At 37.8% G+C, this 23738-nt stretch overlaps 4 protein-coding genes and 1 pseudogene across 6 annotated transcripts; 3 read left to right on the top strand and 2 right to left on the bottom strand.

Moving 5' to 3' along the window:
* Positions 1–874: 874 nt before the first annotated feature.
* On the bottom strand, positions 875–7685 carry LOC141845502 (aldehyde dehydrogenase family 7 member A1-like). Of its 2 annotated transcripts, none has more exons than XM_074733559.1 (15): positions 7501–7685; positions 7321–7407; positions 6764–6895; positions 6388–6460; positions 5617–5639; positions 5455–5518; positions 4978–5023; positions 4135–4315; positions 3768–3944; positions 3500–3664; positions 3050–3190; positions 2810–2907; positions 2096–2245; positions 1254–1313; positions 875–1150 (listed from the first exon to the last, which is right to left on the bottom strand). In XM_074733559.1, exons 1-14 carry the CDS (start codon positions 7636–7638, stop codon positions 1259–1261), a joined length of 1530 nt encoding a protein of 509 aa, XP_074589660.1. In that variant the 5' UTR covers positions 7639–7685; the 3' UTR covers positions 875–1150; positions 1254–1258. The 2 variants fall into 2 exon arrangements, with proteins under 2 accessions (XP_074589660.1, XP_074589659.1); XM_074733558.1 differs by having other exon boundaries at positions 876–1150; positions 1251–1313.
* Positions 7686–8870: 1185 nt separating this feature from the next.
* Positions 8871–10935, top strand: LOC141844840 (galactoside 2-alpha-L-fucosyltransferase-like; annotated as a pseudogene).
* A 519-nt stretch (positions 10936–11454) lies between these two features.
* Positions 11455–13389, top strand: LOC141845047 (mitochondrial phosphate carrier protein 3, mitochondrial-like). The gene is made up of 6 exons (XM_074733066.1): positions 11455–11846; positions 11989–12350; positions 12436–12479; positions 12561–12775; positions 12870–12994; positions 13077–13389. The coding sequence occupies exons 1-6, from the start codon at positions 11556–11558 to the stop codon at positions 13141–13143; spliced, it is 1104 nt and encodes a 367-aa protein (XP_074589167.1). The 5' UTR covers positions 11455–11555; the 3' UTR covers positions 13144–13389.
* A 548-nt stretch (positions 13390–13937) lies between these two features.
* LOC141845529 (uncharacterized) lies at positions 13938–16175 on the bottom strand. Of its 2 annotated transcripts, none has more exons than XM_074733589.1 (4): positions 15941–16175; positions 14515–14583; positions 14267–14426; positions 13938–14182 (listed from the first exon to the last, which is right to left on the bottom strand). In XM_074733589.1, the coding sequence occupies exons 1-4, from the start codon at positions 16121–16123 to the stop codon at positions 14178–14180; spliced, it is 417 nt and encodes a 138-aa protein (XP_074589690.1). In that variant the 5' UTR covers positions 16124–16175; the 3' UTR covers positions 13938–14177. The 2 variants fall into 2 exon arrangements, with proteins under 2 accessions (XP_074589690.1, XP_074589691.1); XM_074733590.1 differs by having other exon boundaries at positions 13940–14161; positions 15941–16166.
* A 1239-nt stretch (positions 16176–17414) lies between these two features.
* On the top strand, positions 17415–23717 carry LOC141844839 (golgin candidate 2-like). The gene is made up of 10 exons (XM_074732826.1): positions 17415–17468; positions 17540–18421; positions 19776–19886; positions 20047–20106; positions 20465–20522; positions 21458–21510; positions 21672–21764; positions 22419–22544; positions 23019–23066; positions 23148–23717. Exons 1-10 carry the CDS (start codon positions 17415–17417, stop codon positions 23541–23543), a joined length of 1881 nt encoding a protein of 626 aa, XP_074588927.1. The 3' UTR covers positions 23544–23717.
* Positions 23718–23738: the final 21 nt, after the last annotated feature.

Genomic DNA, 23738 nt, shown 5'->3' with positions numbered 1-23738 from the left:
GGCACAACATGACAATTATCAGATCCTCAATTCATATCGATCAATTTTCCGCTAGAGTAGGCATCACTTATGACACGGCATGATGTATGACCAACAAAAGAATGAATGCGATATGAGTATTTTTATTTATTTATTTTTATTATTAATTCTTTAGTTTTCTTAAAATAAAGTGTGGTAGGACAATGATTGAGGTACAAAACACAATTCATGTAATAATATTTCTTTTTTCATTGCAAATAAATCATCAAAAATACACACACATCATTAATTTATTCATGGTTTTATAAGGTTTTATATGCCTCCTTGTAAACATGTTTTACACATATACCCCTTCAAATTTTGGTTTCGCAAACACACCATTATAAAATTTAAACTTTTATATAAGTGCCACTGAAATCCCTCACTAGAATTTTCCTAACCTAGTAAAAAGAAAATTAAGAAATTAATTTTTATGGTTACGTTTAAATAATAGGGACACATATTAGCATTGATAAAATAAAAATAAAAATAAAAATAACTTATCAAAGTGGCCATTGCTTTCAATAATAAATAATGTAAATTTGAATTGACCACGCCATGAATACAATTGGAACACATGGTGGATTAGGTGAATCTATTCAATAATTCTAAGCATAATTTGTTTGAATTTTTTTTTAAAAAAGGAGTAAGCTTCGATATAGTTTGAATAATTTTTAATTGTATGGCATATTTGATCATCAAAGATTTAATGAGATATAAATGTGTAAGAATTTGGTGACAACAAGAGGATATCATCATCGAATAAAATTTAAAAGGTTGTGATAGATTTAGTGATTATTAATAAATAAATGAAAATGATTTTTTTGTTTGTTTAGTTTGGTATTTATAATTGGGTGGAAAAGAGAGGGGGAAAATATTTGAAATTATATTAAGTTGAATTATAAGATTGTAAGAGGATTCTTCACCAGCCACTCTAGGCATCAATGTTTCGGGGGTACGTTTCTCCGATTCTACTATCGTTATTGATCGAATATACTGTCGTAGGGAAGGAATGCGATAAACAGATACACAGCTTACGATCATAGGAGAGGCATATTTGGAGTTTGTTCATATGAAAAGTCAGCTTCTCCAAAACATAAACATCTGCTGATCTTGTGAATGTCGAGCAAATCTGTTGATAGAGAAGTGACAAGAACCTTTTAGATGATTAGCAAACAAGCATCTTCTTCTTTGCAAACTCTGCGAGAATCGAAATGGGGAAACAAAAGTACCACCAATTTTAGCCAAAGTTGATTCCCTGAGCTAGAGGCAGCTCGCTCCCATAGTTGATTGTGCTGCAGGAGTGATTCGTCGGTCGATATAAAGATGAGTTCGTCGTAAATTCGTAAAAATAAAACGAGATTCAATACAACAACAGGAGCAAAAAACAGGTAAACAAACTAGTACAAACTGCATGTTTCTGAGTAGGATATGAAAACAGAATAGTCGCGACAGCTAAAATCGTGTTCTTCGACCTTGCTCAATTGACATCGCAAAGCATAGGAAACAAAAAACCAAAGAAACAAGATTTAAAGAAAGAAGTACTGTTCTCGAAGTTCCTAGTTGAAGAAAACTAAGCTATATAATCAGAAGGTTGGGTGGGAGGTAGGAGAATTTCTAAACAAACTCCTCATTCATTACATCGAGAAGCTCGATACTATTTCATTATCCCGTACCGAACCTATTCCAATTCCAACAGTTCAAGTGAGTCATCGTTGATTTAACATGCCGATCCCATGAAAATCGAGGAATAGAGTAATCTAATCTAACCGTTCATTAAGCTACAAGTGAAGCTGCTGAACTAATAGCATACAGAACTCGATTAGATACAGCATTAGCTATCCTAAAGGTTTAGACTATTAGAAACGGTTCAGTCTGTATCTACATATTCTTCAAACTGCAAAAGCAGTCTAAACTAAGGCAATCATACTGCACAATGCTAGAGCTGTCGAAGGTCGATCTAGATATCGTGCATTATACCCTAAACCCTATAACCTTTTAGATGATAACCAGTAATGTATTGGGCAAATTAGAAAGCAATAAGAAAACATAGAAATGAAATTGAATCTCAGCATACCAGGTTGCACGCCGCATATATTGCTTCCATGAGTCGCTTCCTGCTTCTCGGCCACCTCCGGTGGCCTTCTCACCACCAAAAGCTCCACCGATTTCGGCACCGTTAGTAGGTATGTTTACGTTGACAATACCACAGTCACTGCCATGAGGTCTGCATCATAAAGGCACACTGATTGGAACCAAATGTAGCATTAAACAAGAGTATCCTGAAAATATAAACAATGCAGCTTCTCTAATACAGAACCATCATGGTTTCTAAGAAATTGAGGCAAAGAAAGCTCAACTATATTTATACAACAGCACATTTTTGATGCAGCATATCGCTGTGTACGAGGCCGAAAAACAAGTAACTTGAGCTGTTTCTAAGGAAAACCAAGATCACAAGTCTAGAAACCATATCGTGCTAAAGCTGAAAGACTTTTCTACACTTACAATCTTAAGAACCTTATCAGAAAACTGCAAATAAACTTTTTGAAGCACGAACATAGTGCATAAACATATGTGTGAAAATAATAATAATGAAGGTCCATACTGCCTCCACACCACCACTTCAGTCCAATGCCTTGGCTACCACCATAAATCCCCAAAATCTCATAATTAAAGTTGCACCGCAAGCTTTTCGGGCTAGACCCAACGTAATTCGGATCATAAACTCTAACACGTCCAAATTTGGAGGCTGACAAATTCATTTAACAAGTTGAAAGATGGTTCTTACCCAATCCACTTGAAGATAATTTCAGGCCTGCGTGTGAAGATAGAACTGCTCAGACCTTGTGGCACCGAGTTGTTTATTTCAATTGCCTCGTTTAAAGTCTGTAAAAGAAACAACAAATTATAAATTTAGAGCTGAGAAGCAAGACAATAATATCAGCTCCTGCCCATTAATTCCTTAAATGAAAAGGATGGCAACAAAACTTAATAAAGAAACCAAATTGAGTGCCAGTTCAAGAACTACCTGAAATTTCATTACATATAATACAGGACCAAACAGTTCTTCTTTAACTACTTGTGCACTAGGTGCAATCTCGACAATGCTAGGTTGCACGAAGTTTCCTTCAGAGTCAATAACAGACCCTCCATAGAGGATTTTCCCACCCTGCAGAAAGAAAACATGGTGAAACGAAAAAGGGCAACATACTGTATTGTCCGACAAACTGTATTCAAGAATAATATATTGACTTAATCTATCTACTTCTACAAAGATACACATGATTTGATTGTTCCTCTTTTCATTTTCCCAGTTCATTAATTTTTGAACAACCCGCTTTCTCCCTATCATTCAACGATCAGCCTAAATCCCAGGAACAAACAACATGTGAAAAATTAGAGGTGCCGCAAAGTTAAAGCAATAATGCATATTTAGATTAGAGTTTGAAGCTGAACTATTAGAAAGGAACAAACTAACCTGTGCTTTAATGGCTTCAATACCTTTCACAAAGTTCTCCTTTGAAATAGGGGTGTGTAATGGCCCCAACAAGGTGCCCTTTTCCAGTGGATCCCCAATTTTCACTTGCTTATAGACTTGGATCAATTGATCAACTACAGTTTGGTAAACACTTTCATGAAGAAGCTACAGATAAAACCCAGGTAAATCAGACTCAGTTGAGGATTGATTAATCTAGGTCCTCGAAAAAAGATCAAAAACAACATATAGAAAGTTAAACTGTGATTACTAGTCTACGGCATGTCGTGCAACGTTGTCCAGCTGTACCAACTGCAGCAAACAGAACAGATCGCACGGCTAGCTGGATGTCAGCATCATCCATGACTATGATAGCATTATTTCCACTGAGCTCAAGCAGGCATTTGCCAAATCTTTTATGGACGTTCTGCTGAACCAAGAGACCGACCTGCACTGAACACCAATAAGTTCATACTAGTTCACAACCAAAAGTGGACATTACAATTCTTGTGCAAAAGTAGTTTGTCCCAAATGCAAAGACATTCACCATTACAATGATTATGCACATCACAAATGTAGCTGACTCTATTACTTATTTTTTTCAGTTTAAAAAGACATCAAATTTCACACAGAAATACCTTGGAGCTTCCGGTGAATGAGACCAGGGGAATCCTGGTGTCACGAGCTATTGCTTCACCAATTTCAGCCCCTCCACAAAATGAAGTGAAAATTGCTGCTGGCAAATTGTTCTTCTCTAGAACTTGTGCAACAATTTCAGTCATTGCAATAGTGATCAATGGCGTTGTAGGAGCACCTTTCCTGGAAAGCAAAACAAAAACCTTTTTCATATTTGAAGCAAGTCTTAACGATTTGTAACCCGCACAAGATGCGCAAATAATTGTAAAAATAACTAACAAATAAAATTAAATTATGATAGAATAAACTAAAACTGGATAGGAGGTTTTCATATTAGTAGATCAGGACCTACTGTGTGGATGGATGCTCATCCACGAGCATGAGCATCTCAGATCCTATGATTTCCACTTCATGGAAATTAAGAAAAAACAATGATAAGTAAGAGTCTCCTATAGTAGAAAAACACTTGTTGACTCCACAGACAATGATAAGTAAGTCACCTATGGTAGAAAAATGAAAGATAGTCAAAGAAGAACGTAGATAAATGTTTCGTGAGTGTCAAAGCCTCAAAGGACCATTTTCCTAAGTTTATGAGTTAGAGAACATATTCCCAGTGGATGAAAAGTATGTCAAAACTATCCAAGCATGAATCTCAAAAAGTAAGTCCTTCATCTAATGTCTAGCCATAGATAGAGTTTATAGAAGTATATAAAGATACTACAGAAATTTATAAGCCATGATTTGGTCGTAGGTTGCACCAGTCCTGTTGGATTGTAGTTACAAGCATCCGTGCTATAAAAAATGAAACATACAAAAGTAAGGTAAGGAAGGTTCAAAGTACTCACCAAACCACACAATTTCCACAGACTAGTGCAATGCAAGCATTCCATCCTACAGCATCAAGGGATAGTATTTTAGGTGCAATCTTATGAGAAATCAATGTTAACCTTGGAATTTGAACAACCACCAAACATAAGAACGCAGATAAACATGGGAACAATATGCCTCCTGATTGATGTTAGCTTGAACAAGTATAGTTATTTAAAACAAGTTGATCAAGTTATGGGGTTCTGAAAGTTATTATAGTGTTGTTGCATCAAAGAAAAAGGTGTTTCGACTAAGGAATAAAAATTATCATCATCAATTGGCTATTGGCTATTGCTTTTTCCCTTTTGTCTCACATTATAAAACATGCTCCTAATGATTCTTTTCTATTATGTTTCTGCACTATCGGTTCCTTTCCGTGATCCTTGTTCAATCTTATCAAAATGCTTGCTTAAGAGGCAAAAGAGATAAAACAAAAGGATATTAAAGGAACTTACCAAGCACAGCACATGGAAAATTGAAAGCTGTAATGACGCCCACAATTCCAAGAGGATTCCACACCTGAATTACATAGAGCATGGATACGACATCCGCAAAGCTTCAGTGCATATTTAACATCAACTTAGAGGAAATTAATTGACAGCACAAAGCTATAATACCTCCAGCATCATATGATTTGGACCTGGAAACAAGAAAAATTATTGATGATCAGTTAAACAAATAAAACCTGAAATTAAAAAGCATGTGCCAAGTTAAATACTGAAAAATGCTAAATCAAAACCATTGATCATCTTTACACTTCTCATTGGTAAAACTATGGAGCCTGATTGACACACTATAATAGCTGATGTGCTCTGCAGATTTCAGGGGTTGAGCTCCCCTACAAACTCACCAAGAGTGCAAGGGCCAGCAGTCCCCTGCTCCGGAACCTAGATGACTTCTACTTCAGTTGACCCAACCTAAAACATACTGATCCAATCAGGTGCTAGTTGACTCAACCTTGCATTAGCCAAAAACATCCCCAGTAGGTGTTCACTTGATCCACCCTAGTGCTATAGGGACCCTTTAGGTGCATTATTGAACCAACTTGGTATTATGACACTGGTTGCAGATTGGTCTGTTATATAGCAATGCGACATGGTAATTATGAGATCAAATATATGTGTACCTATATGTGACTGGAACATTGATAGTATCACTATTATGATAATATTATCTTTGGAATGCTTATATGCATCTGGTTCGCTATTCTACCTTTTCTTGCAAATGGAAAAAAATACAGGATCTGAAGGTGCACTAAATTGTATAAAGACAAAGTAAGAGTTTTTGATGTGACATCATCATCTATGATCAAGCCTTCTCATTGTCAAGATTGCTAAGAATAAGGTAAAATTCAAGAAAATTGAAAAGAATTAAAATGAAGATTTTACGTTCAGATGGTATGACAGATCCATTTAGTTGGCGGCTCAACCCAACAGCATAGTCACACATGTCAATGATTTCCTGTATAAAGGTTAAAAAATATGTAAATATGAAATTAAAGTTCCATAAATGAATTTAATCAGATAATATTATCCACAGCTACTTAATAGCTATGAGAATAGTGCCATATTTACCTATTCTATAACTAAAAATACATTTCAATAGAAACAAACATAAGGCAGGTTATGGGACCTTAACATGGAATTGAAATACTAAGAAACATCTTAGAAAATAGCTGATGATGATACTGTAAATCCATGTGGAAACTATGTTAGCACTCTATGACACACGAGGAAGATAGTACAGTAACAGAATATGCCTTACTTGAACTTCCCCGATCCCTTCAGGAAGTATCTTCCCCATCTCAAGGGAGACAAGTCTACCAAGGTAGTACAGCTTCGTTCTTAGCGCTTCGCCAATCTGTCTAACAATCTCTCCTCTTTTAGGCGCTGGAATCTGGTTGAGCATTATAAATCAAACGCTTCAGCTCAGAACAGAAAAAACAAGCTAAGAAATGAGAACTAAGACTAGTGCCATAACAGATTGATAAAAAAGTAAATACCATCTGCAAACAATTACATGTGACAGTAAACCTACACAATTCATCATGTCCCGTGATGAACAGTTAGTCGAGTGCGTGAACAGTTTGTTACCAAATCCTACTTACCAATAAAAATTAATATCCTTGTTTGAGAGAGTTGTAACTACAAAAAGTGCATAACGATAAGCTAGCCGAAATATCTATCCGCAGCTATCTCTCTAACTACGAACCAGTTTAATACGATTAAAAAAACTCCAAAAACCGTAGCTTTTAGTCGATCTCGTCTGTCACGCAAGCAAGAAGCTAACTCTATCTCTTCCTTTACTAGAAGGCCCCTAACCTGCATCCAGATCTTAGCAGCATTAGCGCAAGCCCGCAGGCCCTCCTCATAATCCTCAATGGACGCCTCCATCACCTCCGCAATAACCTGAATCAAGTACCCCCCAAATCACATGAACAAGGAAGATCAATCGGGCAAAAAGGAACCCCCTTTCTCGATCGAAGGGAAGAAGGAACTCGCCTGGTTGTTGGTGGGATTGCGGGAGGCGACGACGGGGCCGCTGCCTCTCCAGGCGCCGTTCACGAAGCATCCGGGGTTGCGGGGGCCGAGACCGAGCTCGGAGAGGAACTCGTACCCCTTCCTCGCGAATCCGCCCATGAATCGATCGATCGCTGCCCCCGACGAGGATTGGATGGATCGGAGAAGGGAAGCAGAGAAGTGCGAGGAGTGAGCTTCATCGATTTGATTTATAATATATTGCAAATTCGGAAACGGACACGTGGAGAATCAACGCCAAATCTAGCACTACATCATTTCGGTAAATTGGATCTTCCCATGTTATTAAATAATTTAAATATTCGATAATTTGTTTTTTTTATTTGGGACGAATAATTTGTTATTATTTAAAAAGAAAAAAAAAAGGAAGAAAACTCAAAGACTAATAATAGGACACATTGTGTCACACTCAAAATTCCTTAATCAATTTGCCTACAACTTCACACGTAGTTTGATCTCAAAAGTTTTCTTTTCTTTATCAATTTGTCAACAACGACTACAATTCTTTATAATAAATCGTTGACGAAGACTTCATCTACAATCTTATCCTAACTCATGACTTCTATCCAAGTCAACACTACAATTATCAAAAAAAAAATATTCTAAGGCTTTTAAACTCTTGAGCCCAAAAGCTAACTTAGTTAGCTTTATGATAGAACAATGACATAGAATGTGCAACATTGTTAAATTTCTCATACACAATTGACCTTTGAAATCCTTTTATTTATTTAAATTTTAACAATAATACATTTATCAAATTTTAACAATAATAAACCTATTGATAATAGATTTATCAATAGATTTAACAATAATAAATATTATTGAAGTGGATAAGAGTCGAATCTAGTTGAAATGGAGGTAATATCCTCCCTCGTAGTAGCCAATTATAACTTCCCAATTCACCTCCTTACAGATAGTTATGGGACTGACCGTGTAGAACCGTTGGGAGTCATAGATTTTAAAAATGTATTATTACTTAGTAATATTGAAGGTGAGAATTGAGTCTTCCCATTTTCACAATTTTAAAATTAAAAAGAGCAGCAAAAACTCAAGTTTTCAGATGGATGCAGCAATTCTTTTCAAACAAACCCTTCTAGCAAAAACCAAGAAAAATATGCTTCTTTGGGGCTTAAAAAGGAAAAGTAAAGGGTGTTTTGGAAATTTTCGAAAGAGAGCAGTACCTGTTCGCTAAAATCTCAGGTATTTATTTTGTTGTCGCTTTACTATTTTATTTATTTAATTTTATTCACGATATTTATGAATACAAAAATGCTGTAGAAGGAATTGACGAAGAGAGCCGAAGCGCACGGAGCACGGCGGAGGTAGTGTCGTTGATGGACATGAAGCGAATGAAACGGCTGTGGCCCGCCACCGATCCGGTGGACGGAGGAGCTGCCTCCGCCACCACCTTGGTGGCAGCCACGGAGAAGAAACCGCCTCGCATAGCACGCTTGCGATCCGCCACTCTCCTCCTCATCCTGCTCCCCTTCTCCCTGTTTCTCCTCGTCGCCGTCTTTTCCGGAGACCAATGGAACCTTCCTCTCGATCGTCTCCGACCTGCCAAATATGGAACCCCCGTAGAGACTGCGAAAGGTACGGCTTCACCTCCCAAGCTCTTCACTTTAAGCCCAGATCGCCTTTGTCTTGTTCCTGGAACTCTTGATCGCATAGCGTATTGTGAGGGTTCAGATCTGTTGGCGTATAGATTAGCACATTTGGGGTTATGCTTTACCAAAAAAAGGAAAATTTGAAGGTTCTCTTTCTGAGGCTGCTTCATCATGGTTGTGATGATTTGCACCCTAATCAAATCCAGAATTTCCTTTTTTTTCCTCGAAGAAACAAAAATCCCACTTTCTCGATTTCGGGTTGGAAAACACGGTGGCGAAGAATATTGCTTAATGCTAATTGATTTCTCTTTCGTTTCTATTTTCACAGATTACTTCGTTTCTTTGTTGCCCCTCTCTGCTGAACTGCTTTGATTCACGAATTTAAATTTGGTTTCTCCCCGTGAAGAAATCTTTGCTGAACTTTTGCATGATTTGTTGAATGGTGCACTTGATATATCTAACATTTGCCTCCGTTTTTAGAAGGTAAAATCCTCCCTGTGATCATAAATCATAATCACAACGAATTCGATGATAACTGGTTATGACTTTACATTTTTAACCAGAAATGTTAAGCAAGTGTTTTTATTTTTCAGATCTTGAGAATGGTTCGATCCCATCCTTTGTTGCTGCAAAAGACAAACTTCTTCATGGCTCACTGGCCGCCGAGCTCTTCGATCAGTCCCTTTTTTTCCGCAAGGAATCACCTCATTTGCCATCTCCTTATTTGTTGAGACAACTGAGGCAGTATGAATCTCTCCATAAGAAATGTGGCCCAAACACTCAATTCTACGAGCAATCTGTAGAACAGTTGAAGTCTGATCAAGGATCTGGATCAGCAGCATGCAAGTATGTAGTCTCGATATCATACAGTGGCTTAGGTATGTAGTCTGTTCTCCTTACGAACGAGTCTTGCTCGTCGACAAAGGCTCCGACAGGACGAACTCTTCTGTGAGCCATCCCTGAAAGTTCATGGATTCTGCCTATGGATTTTCCCATCAGAGACTTCACTAATTTTGGCATCAAGACGCCAACAAGTTACGGCAACATGCTACAGAGAAAGGTCATCAGCAACCATGCGCAGGGTGCTTCAACAGGCTCTCGACCTGCTTATACTTATCTCCATCTATCCCATGATTACAACAATGACAAGCTTTTCTTCTGCGAAGATGATGAGAGTCCTCGACGACATTCCCTGCTGAGATCAACAACTACTTTGTGCCATCCTATTGCTGAATCTGTGGCGCAGGGTCTCGCGGTTTACGGCCATGGATTCTGCTCAAGCCCGGAAACCAGAGCTAGCCGACGAGCCAATGTCGATCGAGCCTTGCTTTCATGCCCCTCCCTTCTATGACTGCAAAGCCAAGAAAGGCATCGACACAAGGCTTCTAGTTCCACACGTGAGGCATTGCGAAGACATTAGTTGGGGTGTAGGTAGTTAATCAGGATTGGTAATCCTTCTCTTAATCATTAGATTATAAGTAAAAACACGTGTCGACTGCACAACTCCGCTGCTGGAAACGTGTAAACGAGTGCTAAAACGTTGGGAAACTTTTTATCTCTTCAACCTCACGAGGAGGGGACGACGAGGCAGGTGCGCACCTCCCCGACCACGCCAACGAGTGTCTCCGAGCTCCTCCGCCAGCTTGGGGCGTCGGTGTCCCGCGGCGGCGACCAAAGGAGCGGCGACAACTGTGGGGTGGAGGAAAAGCAAGGAAGGGAAGAAGAGAAGAGAGGACGACGTCGACAAGTGTGGGCGACGGCGACAGAAGATGAAGAAGAGAAGAGGAAGTAGAGATGATAAAAAAAACACGTGTCGACTGCACAATAAAACTAAACCTCCTAACCCTAAATGAATTAGGATTTGATTGATCAAACCGTTTTCCCCTCAATTAAAGACACGCGAAGGTGGACCTTGTTTCCGTTTCCGAGTTTCTCGTCTCCAAATTTCTAGACAGCATAGCTGCACAATTAAAAAAAAAAAAAAAAACCTCGACCCGTTTTCTCACACGCGAAGGTGGACTGTTGAGTATTCGTCGACAGGAGGAAAAAAGTGATTTCCTAACAGCTTGCGCACCCAAACGCCATCCATCCGTCAATGCACGTCGATATCAGATCCTACGGTCAACGTAATTCGCTAAGTTTCCGGGTCAGAGCATTATTTGACTTTTAATACGAGAAGACGGCTACTTTTCCTCCATTTTGTACCTAAAATACCCTCGTCTTTAAACCAGAATCTCGTAAAGGAAAACATGCATTCCAGATATTTTTAAGAAAGACAGTGGCAATATGGACCTTACGGGGCTATATAATTTGGAGGAGTGACGTACCCTCCTCCTTCGAATCCGCCGCCGTCGATCGCCGGAGTTCGTTTCCCGCTTCAGGTCACTTCCTTCTCCTTCTTTATCCGGTTCGATGGATCTCTCGGAGAGGTCTCGCCAATCTCTTCTTCCTGGCTTACTCTACTCGCCTGGGGCGCTCGGCGTGGATCGGATGGTCCTCGGCCGGAGCGCCTCCGTCCCCAAGCCGGCCCCGAGTGGCACCGCCTCGATGGGATCTGTTGTCGCCCGAGCTCCGAACGAACCGGGGAAGATCAAGCTCTACTCGCCCGCGTTTTACGCCGCTTGCACCGCCGGTGGCATGGCCTGTTGCGGCCTGACCCACATGGCCGTCACGCCGCTCGATGTCGTCAAGTGTAACATGCAGGTGAGTGTTTCTTTCCAATTTACTCCTATACCTTGGATCTCGCGTCCGCCGGATCGTCTCCTTTGCGATTAAAGTTGCGATTTGACCAAGTCGTTTTCCTCCTGTTGTATGGTTCAAAATTAACTTCACTTGAAATATCCAGATCGATCCGGCAAAGTACAAGAGCATCTCCTCCGGATTTGGGGTTTTGCTCAAGGAACAAGGTGTCAAGGGTTTCTTCCGAGGCTGGGCGCCAACCCTGCTCGGGTACAGTGCCCAGGGAGCTTGCAAGTACGGATTTTATGAATTCTTCAAGAAATACTACTCTGATATTGCTGGACCAGAGTACGCTGCCAAGTACAAAACTTTAATCTACCTGGCTGCCTCTGCGCCTGCTGAGGTGATCGCCGACGTCGCTCTCTGCCCCTTTGAGGCCGTCAAGGTGCGAGTCCAGACGCAGCCTGGTTTTGCTAGAGGTTTGAGCGATGGGTTGCCCAAGCTTGTTAAATCCGAGGGAGTTTTAGGGTATGATCTTTTCTCTCCCAGCTCTTTTCTCTGATCTTCATCTGATCTGCTAGGTAGCTAGTCAACTCTGGTTTCCTTGATGCAGTTTGTACAAAGGATTGGGTCCGCTTTGGGGTCGTCAAATTCCTTGTAAGTATGAATCTTGCGTGATGAACTTGCATAGCATTCATTCTTCCACATGAAAGCTTAGCTGACATGTGACTTTTGCAGACACCATGATGAAATTTGTATCGTTTGAGACGACTGTGGAGATGATCTACAAACATTTAATCCCGACACCCAAAGACCAGTGCAGCAAACAGCTTCAGCTTGGGGTGAGTCTCGCCGGCGGTTACTTTGCCGGCGTGCTCTGCGCCGTTGTTTCTCATCCTGCCGACAATCTCGTCTCTTTCCTAAACAATGCTAAGGGTGCCACTGTTGGCGATGTAAGTCTCATATAGCTTGTTACCTTTCTTCATATGAAATTCCATGTCTACTCTTCTTGTGAACAGCTAAAGCCATTATTGTCTCGTAAACTAGGCTGTTAACAAGCTTGGCCTCTGGGGTCTTTTCACTCGGGGGCTTCCACTTCGTGTCGTCATGGTCGGAACCCTAACTGGCGCGCAATGGGTAATCTATGATGCTTTCAAAGTGATGGTTGGCCTGTAAGTACCTTATTCTTAGTTCTGTTGTCAAACACATATTGCTTAATATTATAGTTAACTTTCAAAATTTGATGGTTTATAGGCCCACAACTGGTGGAGTGACTCCTGCTCCTGCTTCGGAGGCTGATAAGTTGAAAGCTGTTGCTTGAATCTGTATAGATTCTCATTTCAACTCTCAAATCTTCGGACCAAGAACCATTTTAGTATAAAAGTAGATTGTATTATTATTATCATCTAGATTCATTTTCAGAGGATAAGATTTTATAAGGTGCCATAGAAATTATAGAGGTTATGCAGAAAACGTCAATGGTATTTGTAAACTTTGCATGAAGAATGTTGTTGACAAAAACAATCTCTATGAACCTCCATAGGATTTAACTATGAATTTTACCAATTATCATTTATGGGAGCATATGGCCAAGAATGGTCATTTCAAAACTAAATACCAATTTATCAACCCATGTCTGTATACCATGACCATTTCCCAGTTAAATAGCTACTTATCATCGAGTATTTAGCTATGAATGATGGTTTCCTAAATAAAAAACATTTATTGCCTGTGAATTATTTCGTACAAATTTCCGTTCATCACCCAATTTGAGTTCCAATAATACCAAAATATACCCAATATATGAACACACAACAGCCATATCATAATCAAAGAAGAGAAAAAGAAAAGAAGGCTTAAAAGAAGCCAAAGGTATCTACCAAGTTAAAGCTGATTCAATAAGCTAACAAGCTACTAGAAAGCTATCATCGTTCGACCAATCCATCTTCCTAATTGATCAATATGAACCATCACCAAGGCCAACAAGAAGAGAGGCATTTTAGTAACATGAATGCCAAAATTTACGATCATGATCAGTCACATGAAATGCATACTACGATCATGCAGACATATTGAACTTAAAATTCACAAAAGAAATATATATATATATATATATATATATATATATATATATATATATAATCATGATCTTCTTGTTGAGCATTTGCTGCTTTAAGAGGTGAGTGCAATATCCCAAGTAGCATAAAGCCAGGAAGTTTTCCTACTTTTTACGGCTATTCGGTGCTGCATATCGCTCTCATGTAGCTTCACATTGTGTCTTGATTGACTTTGGCAGTGGCAGAATCACCCTATCATATTATTGTCTCGAGCTACACCACCTTTTCCAGCATTAAGTCAATATTCGGGTTAGCAGAACTAGCAGTTTATCTGCAGTCTTTAAAACACTTGCATATTGCCATGAAAATTAATGATTGGTGACTCACCTTTATGTAGCTTGTCATCTTGTATTGACTTGACTTTGGCAATGACAGAATCACCACGATCTACTATCGTCTCGAGCGATGCTACCTTTTCCAACAACGAGTCAATATTCGAGTTGGCAGAACCAACCAACTTATCTGCAGTCTTTAGAGCAGTGCATAGCTACGACATGAAGATAAATTGTTGGCATTAACTAATGAGAAAATATGCGCAGATAGAAGATAATGTTAACTGATGTTATCAGTGACACCTTTAAGGTTAGTGTTGTCCATGAGTGGTCGTTTCCCTCTAATGATTGGACCAATTGATCATAGCTCTCCTGAAGATAGATTTGAGAAACTCCTCAATCTCGGCATATTAAATAAATGATAACAAGACCAAAATAATAATAATCATAATAATAATCAATAATAAGGGTCATGAATGGAAACAATGTTCGTGAACAAGATCACTAGTGGTTTGTTTATGTTTGTTCATTAACTAATGTATCATTTTTAATTTGACATTCATTAGGTATGGCATAAAGAACATCAATGAGCATTCTATGACAGTGGAGAAGTAAATGTATCGGTAAGACATGCAATAGGTGTTGCCTGGAGTCATTTTTCTAAAGAAAATAATTAGGATATATGAAAGATCTTAAATAGGTGAAGTTTCCCATATACCACTGAGAACCATTACAATAACAGTTAGGAGAAAGAGGTAGTACAAGATAAGCATGAGATTTAGCAAACAGAAATAATGAAGTCATAAATGGGGGTAGGAAAGTTCATAGAGGGTGCATGTTGATAGTTGAAACATATTTACCTGAAAAAATGAACTCATAGCATACCATCTTTTAAAATGGAGTGAAATGCGGTGAGCACAATAATCAAAACAAGTTAAACTACTCAAGCCTTGGCAATGGAGGATGCATTAGTGGTTTCACAAACTGCTGAATTTTGTACGTCTCTCTGAATGATATGATTAAGAGTCAGTCTCAAGAAACAGAGACAACCTTTAAGGCAACACTAAATCCCATGTTCCTCACATTCCTCTTGGTAATAATTAGAGGTAACTATAGGCAACTATATGACTGATATTTCTTTAAAAGTAGTTGAGAAACTTCCCTAACTCAAATAGCTATGTTTCTCAAGTCAATACAAGGACAACATTGTCATGATAGATCGAGAAACTTAGCTAACTCTAGTAGCTATGTTCCTCAAGCCAATATAGGGAACAGTAAGATTCAAGAAAAAAAGTGTTGAGTTAGCTAATCTTAATATACAATGGAACAATCAAATAGCACGGTCAATTAAAATTTTGAACGGCAACAAAATCTAAAAACCGGTAATTTTTTCTTTTCCAGAACATGATTCAACACAACAACCACATGCTGATTAACTTACCTATAACAAAATTATCCCAAGAACATCAGATCGCGTATCACAAAGCAACAGTGCGATAACAATTGTTAACAGTTTCTTTTGCAACTAAGTAGTTCACGAAGTTTGAACTATTAGGGAAAAGATCATTTTGTAGCCAGATTTGACTTTAATCATGAACTCAAACAAAGGGAATGTAACTAATCGACTACATTATGCCCCGAATTTAGACCTGATACTCACACTAATCAAATCAAGGAGGATCAACCCATAACATTCACAACAACTGACAAAACTATGGAATGAGAATACCTCGAATACTTGGCGGGGATCACAAGACGGTTGGAGAGGAATCTGAGGAGGAAGGCCGCCGCCTAAGGTGGACGAAGTGAAATCGATCTCTCCATCGCCGTATTCGACGACCGTTGCTTCATCGGCGACGTCTCTGAGCAGATCGCCGACGCAGAGCAGTGGACCGCCGAAGCCGCGATTCATGGCAGCGGAGAGGGCGAGAATGGATCTCGTGTTGAGTCTCGGGTAGACCGGATCCGGGAGGAAGGGGAAACCCTCGATCGAAAATATTTATAAAAAGAGTCAAAATAAAATTTTGACTCTTTTTATAAATTTATAATACAAACCTATTTTTCCTATATATTTTTTTTTAAATAAAAAGTAATTATCTCAATAAAAATTCAATGTACTTTTCTAAAATCAAATTAATTTTTTTAATAACAACTACTATTATATCTCATAATTTATAAAATATTTTTAATCTATTTTTTTAAGACATTATGTTAAATATTAATCAATTAGTTATTTAATCATTTCCTGTAGTTGTTCATGTTTATATATATATAAATCGTCGAATAAGTTGATTATTACGAGATAGACTTATTGAAGTAGATTCGAATATAAATTAATCAGTTTTGATTTTCTCTTTGATAAAGTATTTGTCATTTTTAATGTATTTTTGTTCAATCACACTAAAATTTTAGAGTAATAACTTTTGATTTTCATTTTGATAAAGTATTTGCCATTTTAATGTATTTTTGTTCAATCACTTTTCATAAAATTTTTTTTTATTAGGTCACCTTATTTAATTTTAAAATCTTATAAAGTAATCTTTAATCAAAGTAGTTGCCACACAATTTCAGTCATTGCTTAGAATTCAACTTTTGCATTAGATTGTTCTGTGACATATTGTTTTTTGCTTTTTTTTAGTCATAAGGTTAGTGCTAAAAGGGTATAATATTCGTGTTGACCTCTTGTCAATCTAATTTTTTCCTATAAATTCAAAATTAAAAAAAATATTTAAACTTATTTGACAATTACTCTCAGACTTAACTTCTACTGAATTAATTCTGAAAATGAAATCTTTCTTTTTATTTATCCATTGGATAAATTCAAACCACTCCTTATTCAACAACCATTGAAAAAATATCTTATAATACATCATAATCATAATTAATACTTAAATAGTTTGTTGAACAATTGCACCCTAATAGATACATATCAATTGCCTACCTTACGAATGTAAGATCTTAGCTAATTATGCTTGTCTCCTAATTATATCTTTTAATTTTTTTAAAGTCCCGAATCAAATTGATTTCAGCGGACGATTTTAATTTATTTCCAGGAAATTTTATATCCTATTTTGGCTAAATTTAAGTTTTTAAAAAAGATTTTACTTGTTTCGATTCAGTTGGATTAAATATCACCAAAGCAGAGCGACAATATAAATACATCTCCGACACAGAACTAGCCATCCTTCAATCGTCCACCGGCCATGGCGAATTGGATCTCCTCCAAGCTCAAGGTCGCCGAGTCCATTCTACAACAGGCAAGAACTCCACAAGCCCTATCCTTCCTGCTCACAATCTCCTCGCTAAATCTCTTTTTTCTTCTCCTCAGATCGATCAGCAAGCGGCCGAGTCGCTGGGCAAGAACGACGGCTCCGCATCCCCCGCCGATGCTGTCCCTGAAGAGATCCCCAAGAAGACCGGCCAATCTCGCCCCATCAAGTACCAACTTCCCAAGAAGACGTCGCCGCCGTCGCATCCGCCCGGCGTTGCCGCCCAGGCCAGCGCGCTGTCGTCTTCGAGCGTTGCGAAGGCGCTCGAAGCGGATGAAGATTGGACTGAGATCCTCAGTTCCGCCGATCCGATCATCTCCCCTCGTCGCACCGTCCCCAGGGTGGGCAACAGGAGGGCGGTTGCCTTGCCCTCGCCCATCGATAGGGGTGCTCGTAGTGGCTCTGGTGGCTTCGTGAAGCTTAGTGGGAGATCGGATGTTGCCGCCCGTGGCGAAGCTAGTGCCGATGATGCACCTGGAGATGGGGAACGGCCCTCGCGCAGGTCTTCTAGTTTTTTGGATTTGACGAAGGAATTGTTTAAGCAAGAATTCCAAGAAGGTGATGGCGATCAAAGTCAGTCTCGTGGTTCTGATGTAGATTCTAGAATCTCAAATGTGAAGAATAATACTGAAGCTGGTGGTGGTAGTCATAGTAGGAATATTGAAGTCATCCCTTCTTCAGGTGCTCATGGTGAATCGAGAAGCTCTTCAGTGAGTGACGAGGAATCAAGTGATTCTGTTTCCACATCAGGTTCAGATGATGAAATACGGTCGAGGAGGGAAGAGAGGAGGAGAAAGAAAGAACAGATCCTAGCGGAAAAAATTGCAGCTGTTGCTGCTAAGTTCATCAGGGAACGGGAGAACATTGTTGCCAGGTTAGAGGGTGAGAAGCAGAGTTTGGAGAAAATACTTGAGGAGCGTGAGAAAAAACAAGCACAAGAGGTAGTGTTTCCCTTTTGGTTTTTAATTTACCTAGTCTTTTCATGGGTTTGGTTCTCAAGTAACTTCACCTCCACTTTAAGAGTTAGTTGTTCCAATCAAAAGACCATTCAAGTATAACTTGTTAACAAAAGCATGCTGAATCAGTTGACATCGTGTAGATACAGGTAATTGAATGTCTAAAAATTCTGTGCAATGCTTGTGTTATGCTATATAGTTTCTAGATATGGATATCAAGATTCCATTAGCTAAAACATCCTGATGGTACATGAAGCAAAATCGTTAACTTTTCATGATAGACTGAAGAGTTTATTCACTCAATGATGTCTAAATCTCCCAAAAGATAATATTTTGTAACATTTTATTTTGGTAGAACAAGTTTAACAACTTATAATGTAGGATAAAGCATTTATGAAAATGATAAGGACAGAGCATATCTAGGTATGAAATATGGGTCTGTAACTACATGGGTTTGTAATCCAATTTGTTATACGTTAGATACAAATCACTGTTGGTCATTCTGCTATTGGTTTCACCTGTTTCCAAAATGATTGTTTGACTTGCCAAATTGTAAGCAGAAAATATTTAGTTTGATCTGGATTGAAATACTCATGTTTTCTTGTTCCTTGCTTGTGTAGACCATCCCATTTTCCTATTTTTTAACTAGCCCACCCTTCTGGTTCATCTAAACAGGGTTGACTAGGAAAGCCAATACCTAGTCGTGTTGGGCTGTTAGCAGCTTTTATTGTCAATAAGCCAGCAATAGTCATCTGCACAGGGTTGACTAGGAAAGCCAATTACCTAGTTGTGTTGGGATGTTAGCATCTTTTATTGTCAATAAGTCAGCAATAGCTCTCAAAGTCCATTCTGTGCATGTTGACCTACGCTTCTCAATTTTCATGTAACCAACATTTTGTCTGATTTGAGCATATGAGCTGGATTTTTGGAGGAATAGTTTAGCTTATTGACAACGACACTTCGTTATCTATTCGTTGTCTTACTTTATGCTACTTCGCTAGCTGTAGTGCTGGCAATGGATGAGTTTAATGAGGCACTTATGCCTGTCCTCCACTCATGCTTTCCTGGTCTGACTCTTATTCCAATTTCTAATTGTGTATCTTAGTGACATGTGATTTTAGAGCGCTTTGAATCAGACTGTAATATGTGCAGTGTCTAGAATGTAAAAGATTGGTCCAATCAGCATTACCAATTTCATGTAACAATTTCTGAAATTAATAAATGTTATACCAGATAGCTCTTAGCCTCAGCTTGATTGAAAGAAATAGGAAAAATCATTTCTTCAGAATCTGTCTGTACCTTTTTTAAAACATATTTCTGATTTTTATTTCTGTTATAGGCCTCAGAATTGCAGACGAGTATGATTCAAATTATGGAAGCTGTGGAAAGAGAGAAGCAGAAGCATAACAGCACAATGATGGAGGCAATTGCTCGGTTGGCTGAGCTTGAGGTGTTTTAGTTTCTTTGAGTATCTGCATCTCTTGATCTACCATGCCAAATTATCAAACCCTCACTCCATCTATCTCTCTCTTAATAGCATACTTTTGAAGATTTATTAATGGGTTTCTATTCAAAATTCACCTTTGCTAAAGTTAAAATCATTCTTGCAGACTGTAAATGCTGAGTTAGCTACATCTCTAGCAACAGCTCAAATAACCCTGGAAAGAGGAGTATGTTTTGATTCCTAGCTGAATGTATCTTATTGTTTCCGACTTTTTACATCAGTTTGCAAGAAGTTGAGTATGGAAATTTTTTAGCAATTTTCTGTTTTCTATTGAAGTTATTAATTATGAGCGAACTGATTGTCAGACTGTTGTTGTTGATGGTCTATAGCAGAAAATATTTTATACCTTTGTCTGCAATTTTATTCAGCAAATTAAGGTCATTTGGCTGAGAAACCACCAGAATTTCTCTAAGCTTAATTGCCTTAGCTGATACTTAAAACCATATCACTTGTATTTCACCACTCTTTGTCTTTTCACTTTCTTATCCATAATCTCATGTCATTTGATTGTTTTACTCTAAAAGGTAACTAGGGTGGGAGAACTTCGCCAACAAGTTGAACTAAAAGAGGTTGCTATTGAAGGTGGGCTTTCTACTAAACATGGTTTTATTGCATTTTTTTTGTCTTTGTTTCACTTTTATCTTCTTGTAGCAGAGCTTATACTAAGTTTAACAAGATATTATGTAGTTGTTTCTATGAAACTTGAGCCGTTTGATATTTCCAATTTGGAATTATTGGACTCTTCCTGATAGGTTGTGATGATATATGATTTTGCTGATTCTTTTGGCCATGCTTGTTCATAGTATGTAGTTGGACTTTAGGAGAGTGTGGTTTTGTGCCTTTGAAGGGAGTTTTAGCATATTCTTTTAGCTTGTGGCACACCATCTTGGATTCATGTACTTTGCCATAGCAATCCTCACAATACAAGCATGATACATGTGGAATAAAAAGATTTGCCTATTAACAAAGGTTAGATCTCCGGTGCTAGCTATACTGCTAGATTGCTTTATGTTGATGCTTACTGCAATCAGGATACTGGCACTTTGTTTTGTTCTTGTCAGTTGTTTGTCTTTCAGTTTGTTTTAGCAATAAGTTAAAATCTTGGCAATTATTTTATCTTAGATTGTGCTGTATTACCTTAAAATCTATTTGAAGACTTAAGAAGCTTGAGCTTTATATAATACACATTAAATGACTTCCTTTTCTTATTTTCCTACTATTCTATCCAAAATGTAAATCACATAAAGATTCCTCCTTATCACATGCAACATGGATTTCTTCATATATTCACACATGCAGGAACATAAAGATGGTGTTCTTTGTATCCACCCTCATTAGATTCGGGTATTGTCTAAACAGATACTAGAGTCACTTGAGGAAATTTTCTTTTATTCTATGTTTATTGTGAAAACTACAGGCACAAGCTGAATCTCTCAATTTCAATTAATGTACTCTCAAAAAACATTTAATCCTTTGCTTATTCTAGTATAGCTGATTAATTATTTCTATTTTTGTAGAATATAAAAGGAACATCTTGAAGATTCAACAGAATTCACCTTCTCTAGACGAAGTAAGCTGTTGATAGTTTCCTAATTGTAGCATATGCTTGTGAGAAGACACATCTTTTCTTTCATGAACTTCTCATACCTTGCATAAAAATCTGCGCCTTCTTTTGTATTCTGCAATGAAAGAAAGAAGGTTTTAATTTGATCTTCTTTCACTTTTGTTTAGGCAATATCGTTACGAAACTCCCAGATTAAACAAGAAATTCTTGATGCTGAATACTCTTTCATATGTGACAAATTGTCAAAATTAAAGGACAAGGTAAACTTTCTCTAGGCCGAATTTCATCTCTGCTATTTCAGCAATAAGTGATATTCTTTTTACTAACATATCAAATTTTGTTAGAGTTTTTGTGACAAGGACTCATCTCATGACCTTGGCCATCCTTCTGTTCTAAGAAACTTGAAACGATCTGTTATTTAAGGACTGTTGCACTCGTCTAAAGTCAGAGTACATAGCCTTCAACTATCACTAAGCATTTGCTATCTCAAACACATTGAATATAAGAAAAGAGAACAATTGAATTTAACTATCTTAACATGGAGGAAAGTATCTTTGGTTATATAATAAAAAAAAATGTACACAAGATGTGTATTGAATGTTGTGATTATTAGATTATCCTTAAAACCATATATCATGTGCCCTTCTTGACCATTATCACTATAAAACACTCAAGAATATTCAGTTTTTTTTTCTTTATGAATATTTGCTTGAGAGAGAAAACAAAGGTTTCTTGTGGATTTTTCTGTTATCAGTCCAGGATTCCATTTTCTTTTTGCTCTAATGAATAAATGAGATGCTATATGCTCTAATGAATAAATAAGATGTGAAATGCCTATAGTTCTCAATCTCACATTTTCTGTTTGGAAAATTTTCTCCCTTTATACACACACATGTTTTTTGAATTGTATGAAGGCAAAGATGTTGGAAGGGAATCTGGATATGATGCAAAGAGATGTCATGCATCCGAGTGACGTTGAGATTGAACTTAAGAAGAGGCTTGATCAGCTGACTGATCGGTTGATACAAAAGCAGACACAGGTCTGTGCCAATATTTTTTTTTCACTTGCAATTTGCAAATATATTTTTATTGTTCCGAAATGTTTCTAAAAGATAGAACTTATGTGAGGCTATGAATTCTCAAATTACCTTCTTACTACATGTTTTCATTTGAGACATATTAAAGAGATAAATCATTTATTATTGCTAAAAGTAATAATAATAAAATATCATTATGGAATTGTCATTTTGTAGCGTCTGTATTGGTTTTTATCATACTAATTCCCTCCACAATATCGACAATAGTTTGTTTATCTGCCCATGAGTTACAATTTATATCCAACTCGGAAAGTGATACTCTCGTTTTGTCATTCATTATTTGTTCTTGCCTTTTAGATCATTGGAAGGCATAAGTACAACTGATAATTTACGGTGTAGTTTTATTGACTTTATTGCGCTTCTTCTGCATCATGGTTGATATCGCCTTGACAGAACTGAAATTACTTTTATCTTTAGGTTGAGTCTCTTTCCTCTGAGAAAGCTACATTGGTACTTAGGATTGAGGTATTACACTCCATTTAATTTCAATCCTATTTGAACTCATCCAGTCATAACACCAAGCATTGATCAAATTCTCCTCTACAGACGGTTTCCAGGCTACTTGAGGAAAACGGGCTTCCGCAGCAATCAAATGATCTCACACAAAATTCAGATGCAATCGGTTCATTTGAAAAGGTCGACATTGAGTCTGGAATATGGCAACGATCTAGTTCTTCTTTTCAAACAGCAATCATCCGCGATAAAATAAAAGCCGGGCAGAGGCAATTAGGATCCATTCTTCGACAATTTGATATTGTATTATCGATCGGTGCAGTGTACCTTAGAAGGAATCAGAAGGCCCAGGTTTTGGCATTAATTTATCTCTTATGCCTCCATTTCTGGGTGTTCTTCGTATTGAATTCTAATTCACACATCTCAGATGGTACTAAATCTGGTGCTGTTTTCTCTCTAGAAACCATCAATAACACTTCTAATCCCTGATGACCTTTCGATGCTATATATCATTTTATCATGGTATCATCCCACTTGATATCGGGATTTTTCTTAAATATCTTTTTTACTTCTCATTTTTAACATCTTTGTACATTTGAAGAAGACATATAGGCATGTTTTGCTGCAAGACTCTAGTACTCAAATGTATTCATTTATGTTTATTAGGCCAAACATTCACGAATA

The sequence above is a fragment of the Curcuma longa genome, chromosome 14 (genome assembly GCF_044706935.1).
Source record: "Curcuma longa cultivar G26 ecotype Majalengka, Jawa Barat chromosome 14, ITB_CL_G26_1.1, whole genome shotgun sequence".
NCBI classification, from domain to species: domain Eukaryota; kingdom Viridiplantae; phylum Streptophyta; class Magnoliopsida; order Zingiberales; family Zingiberaceae; genus Curcuma; species Curcuma longa.
This window is presented reverse-complemented; position numbering and strand designations above follow the sequence as displayed.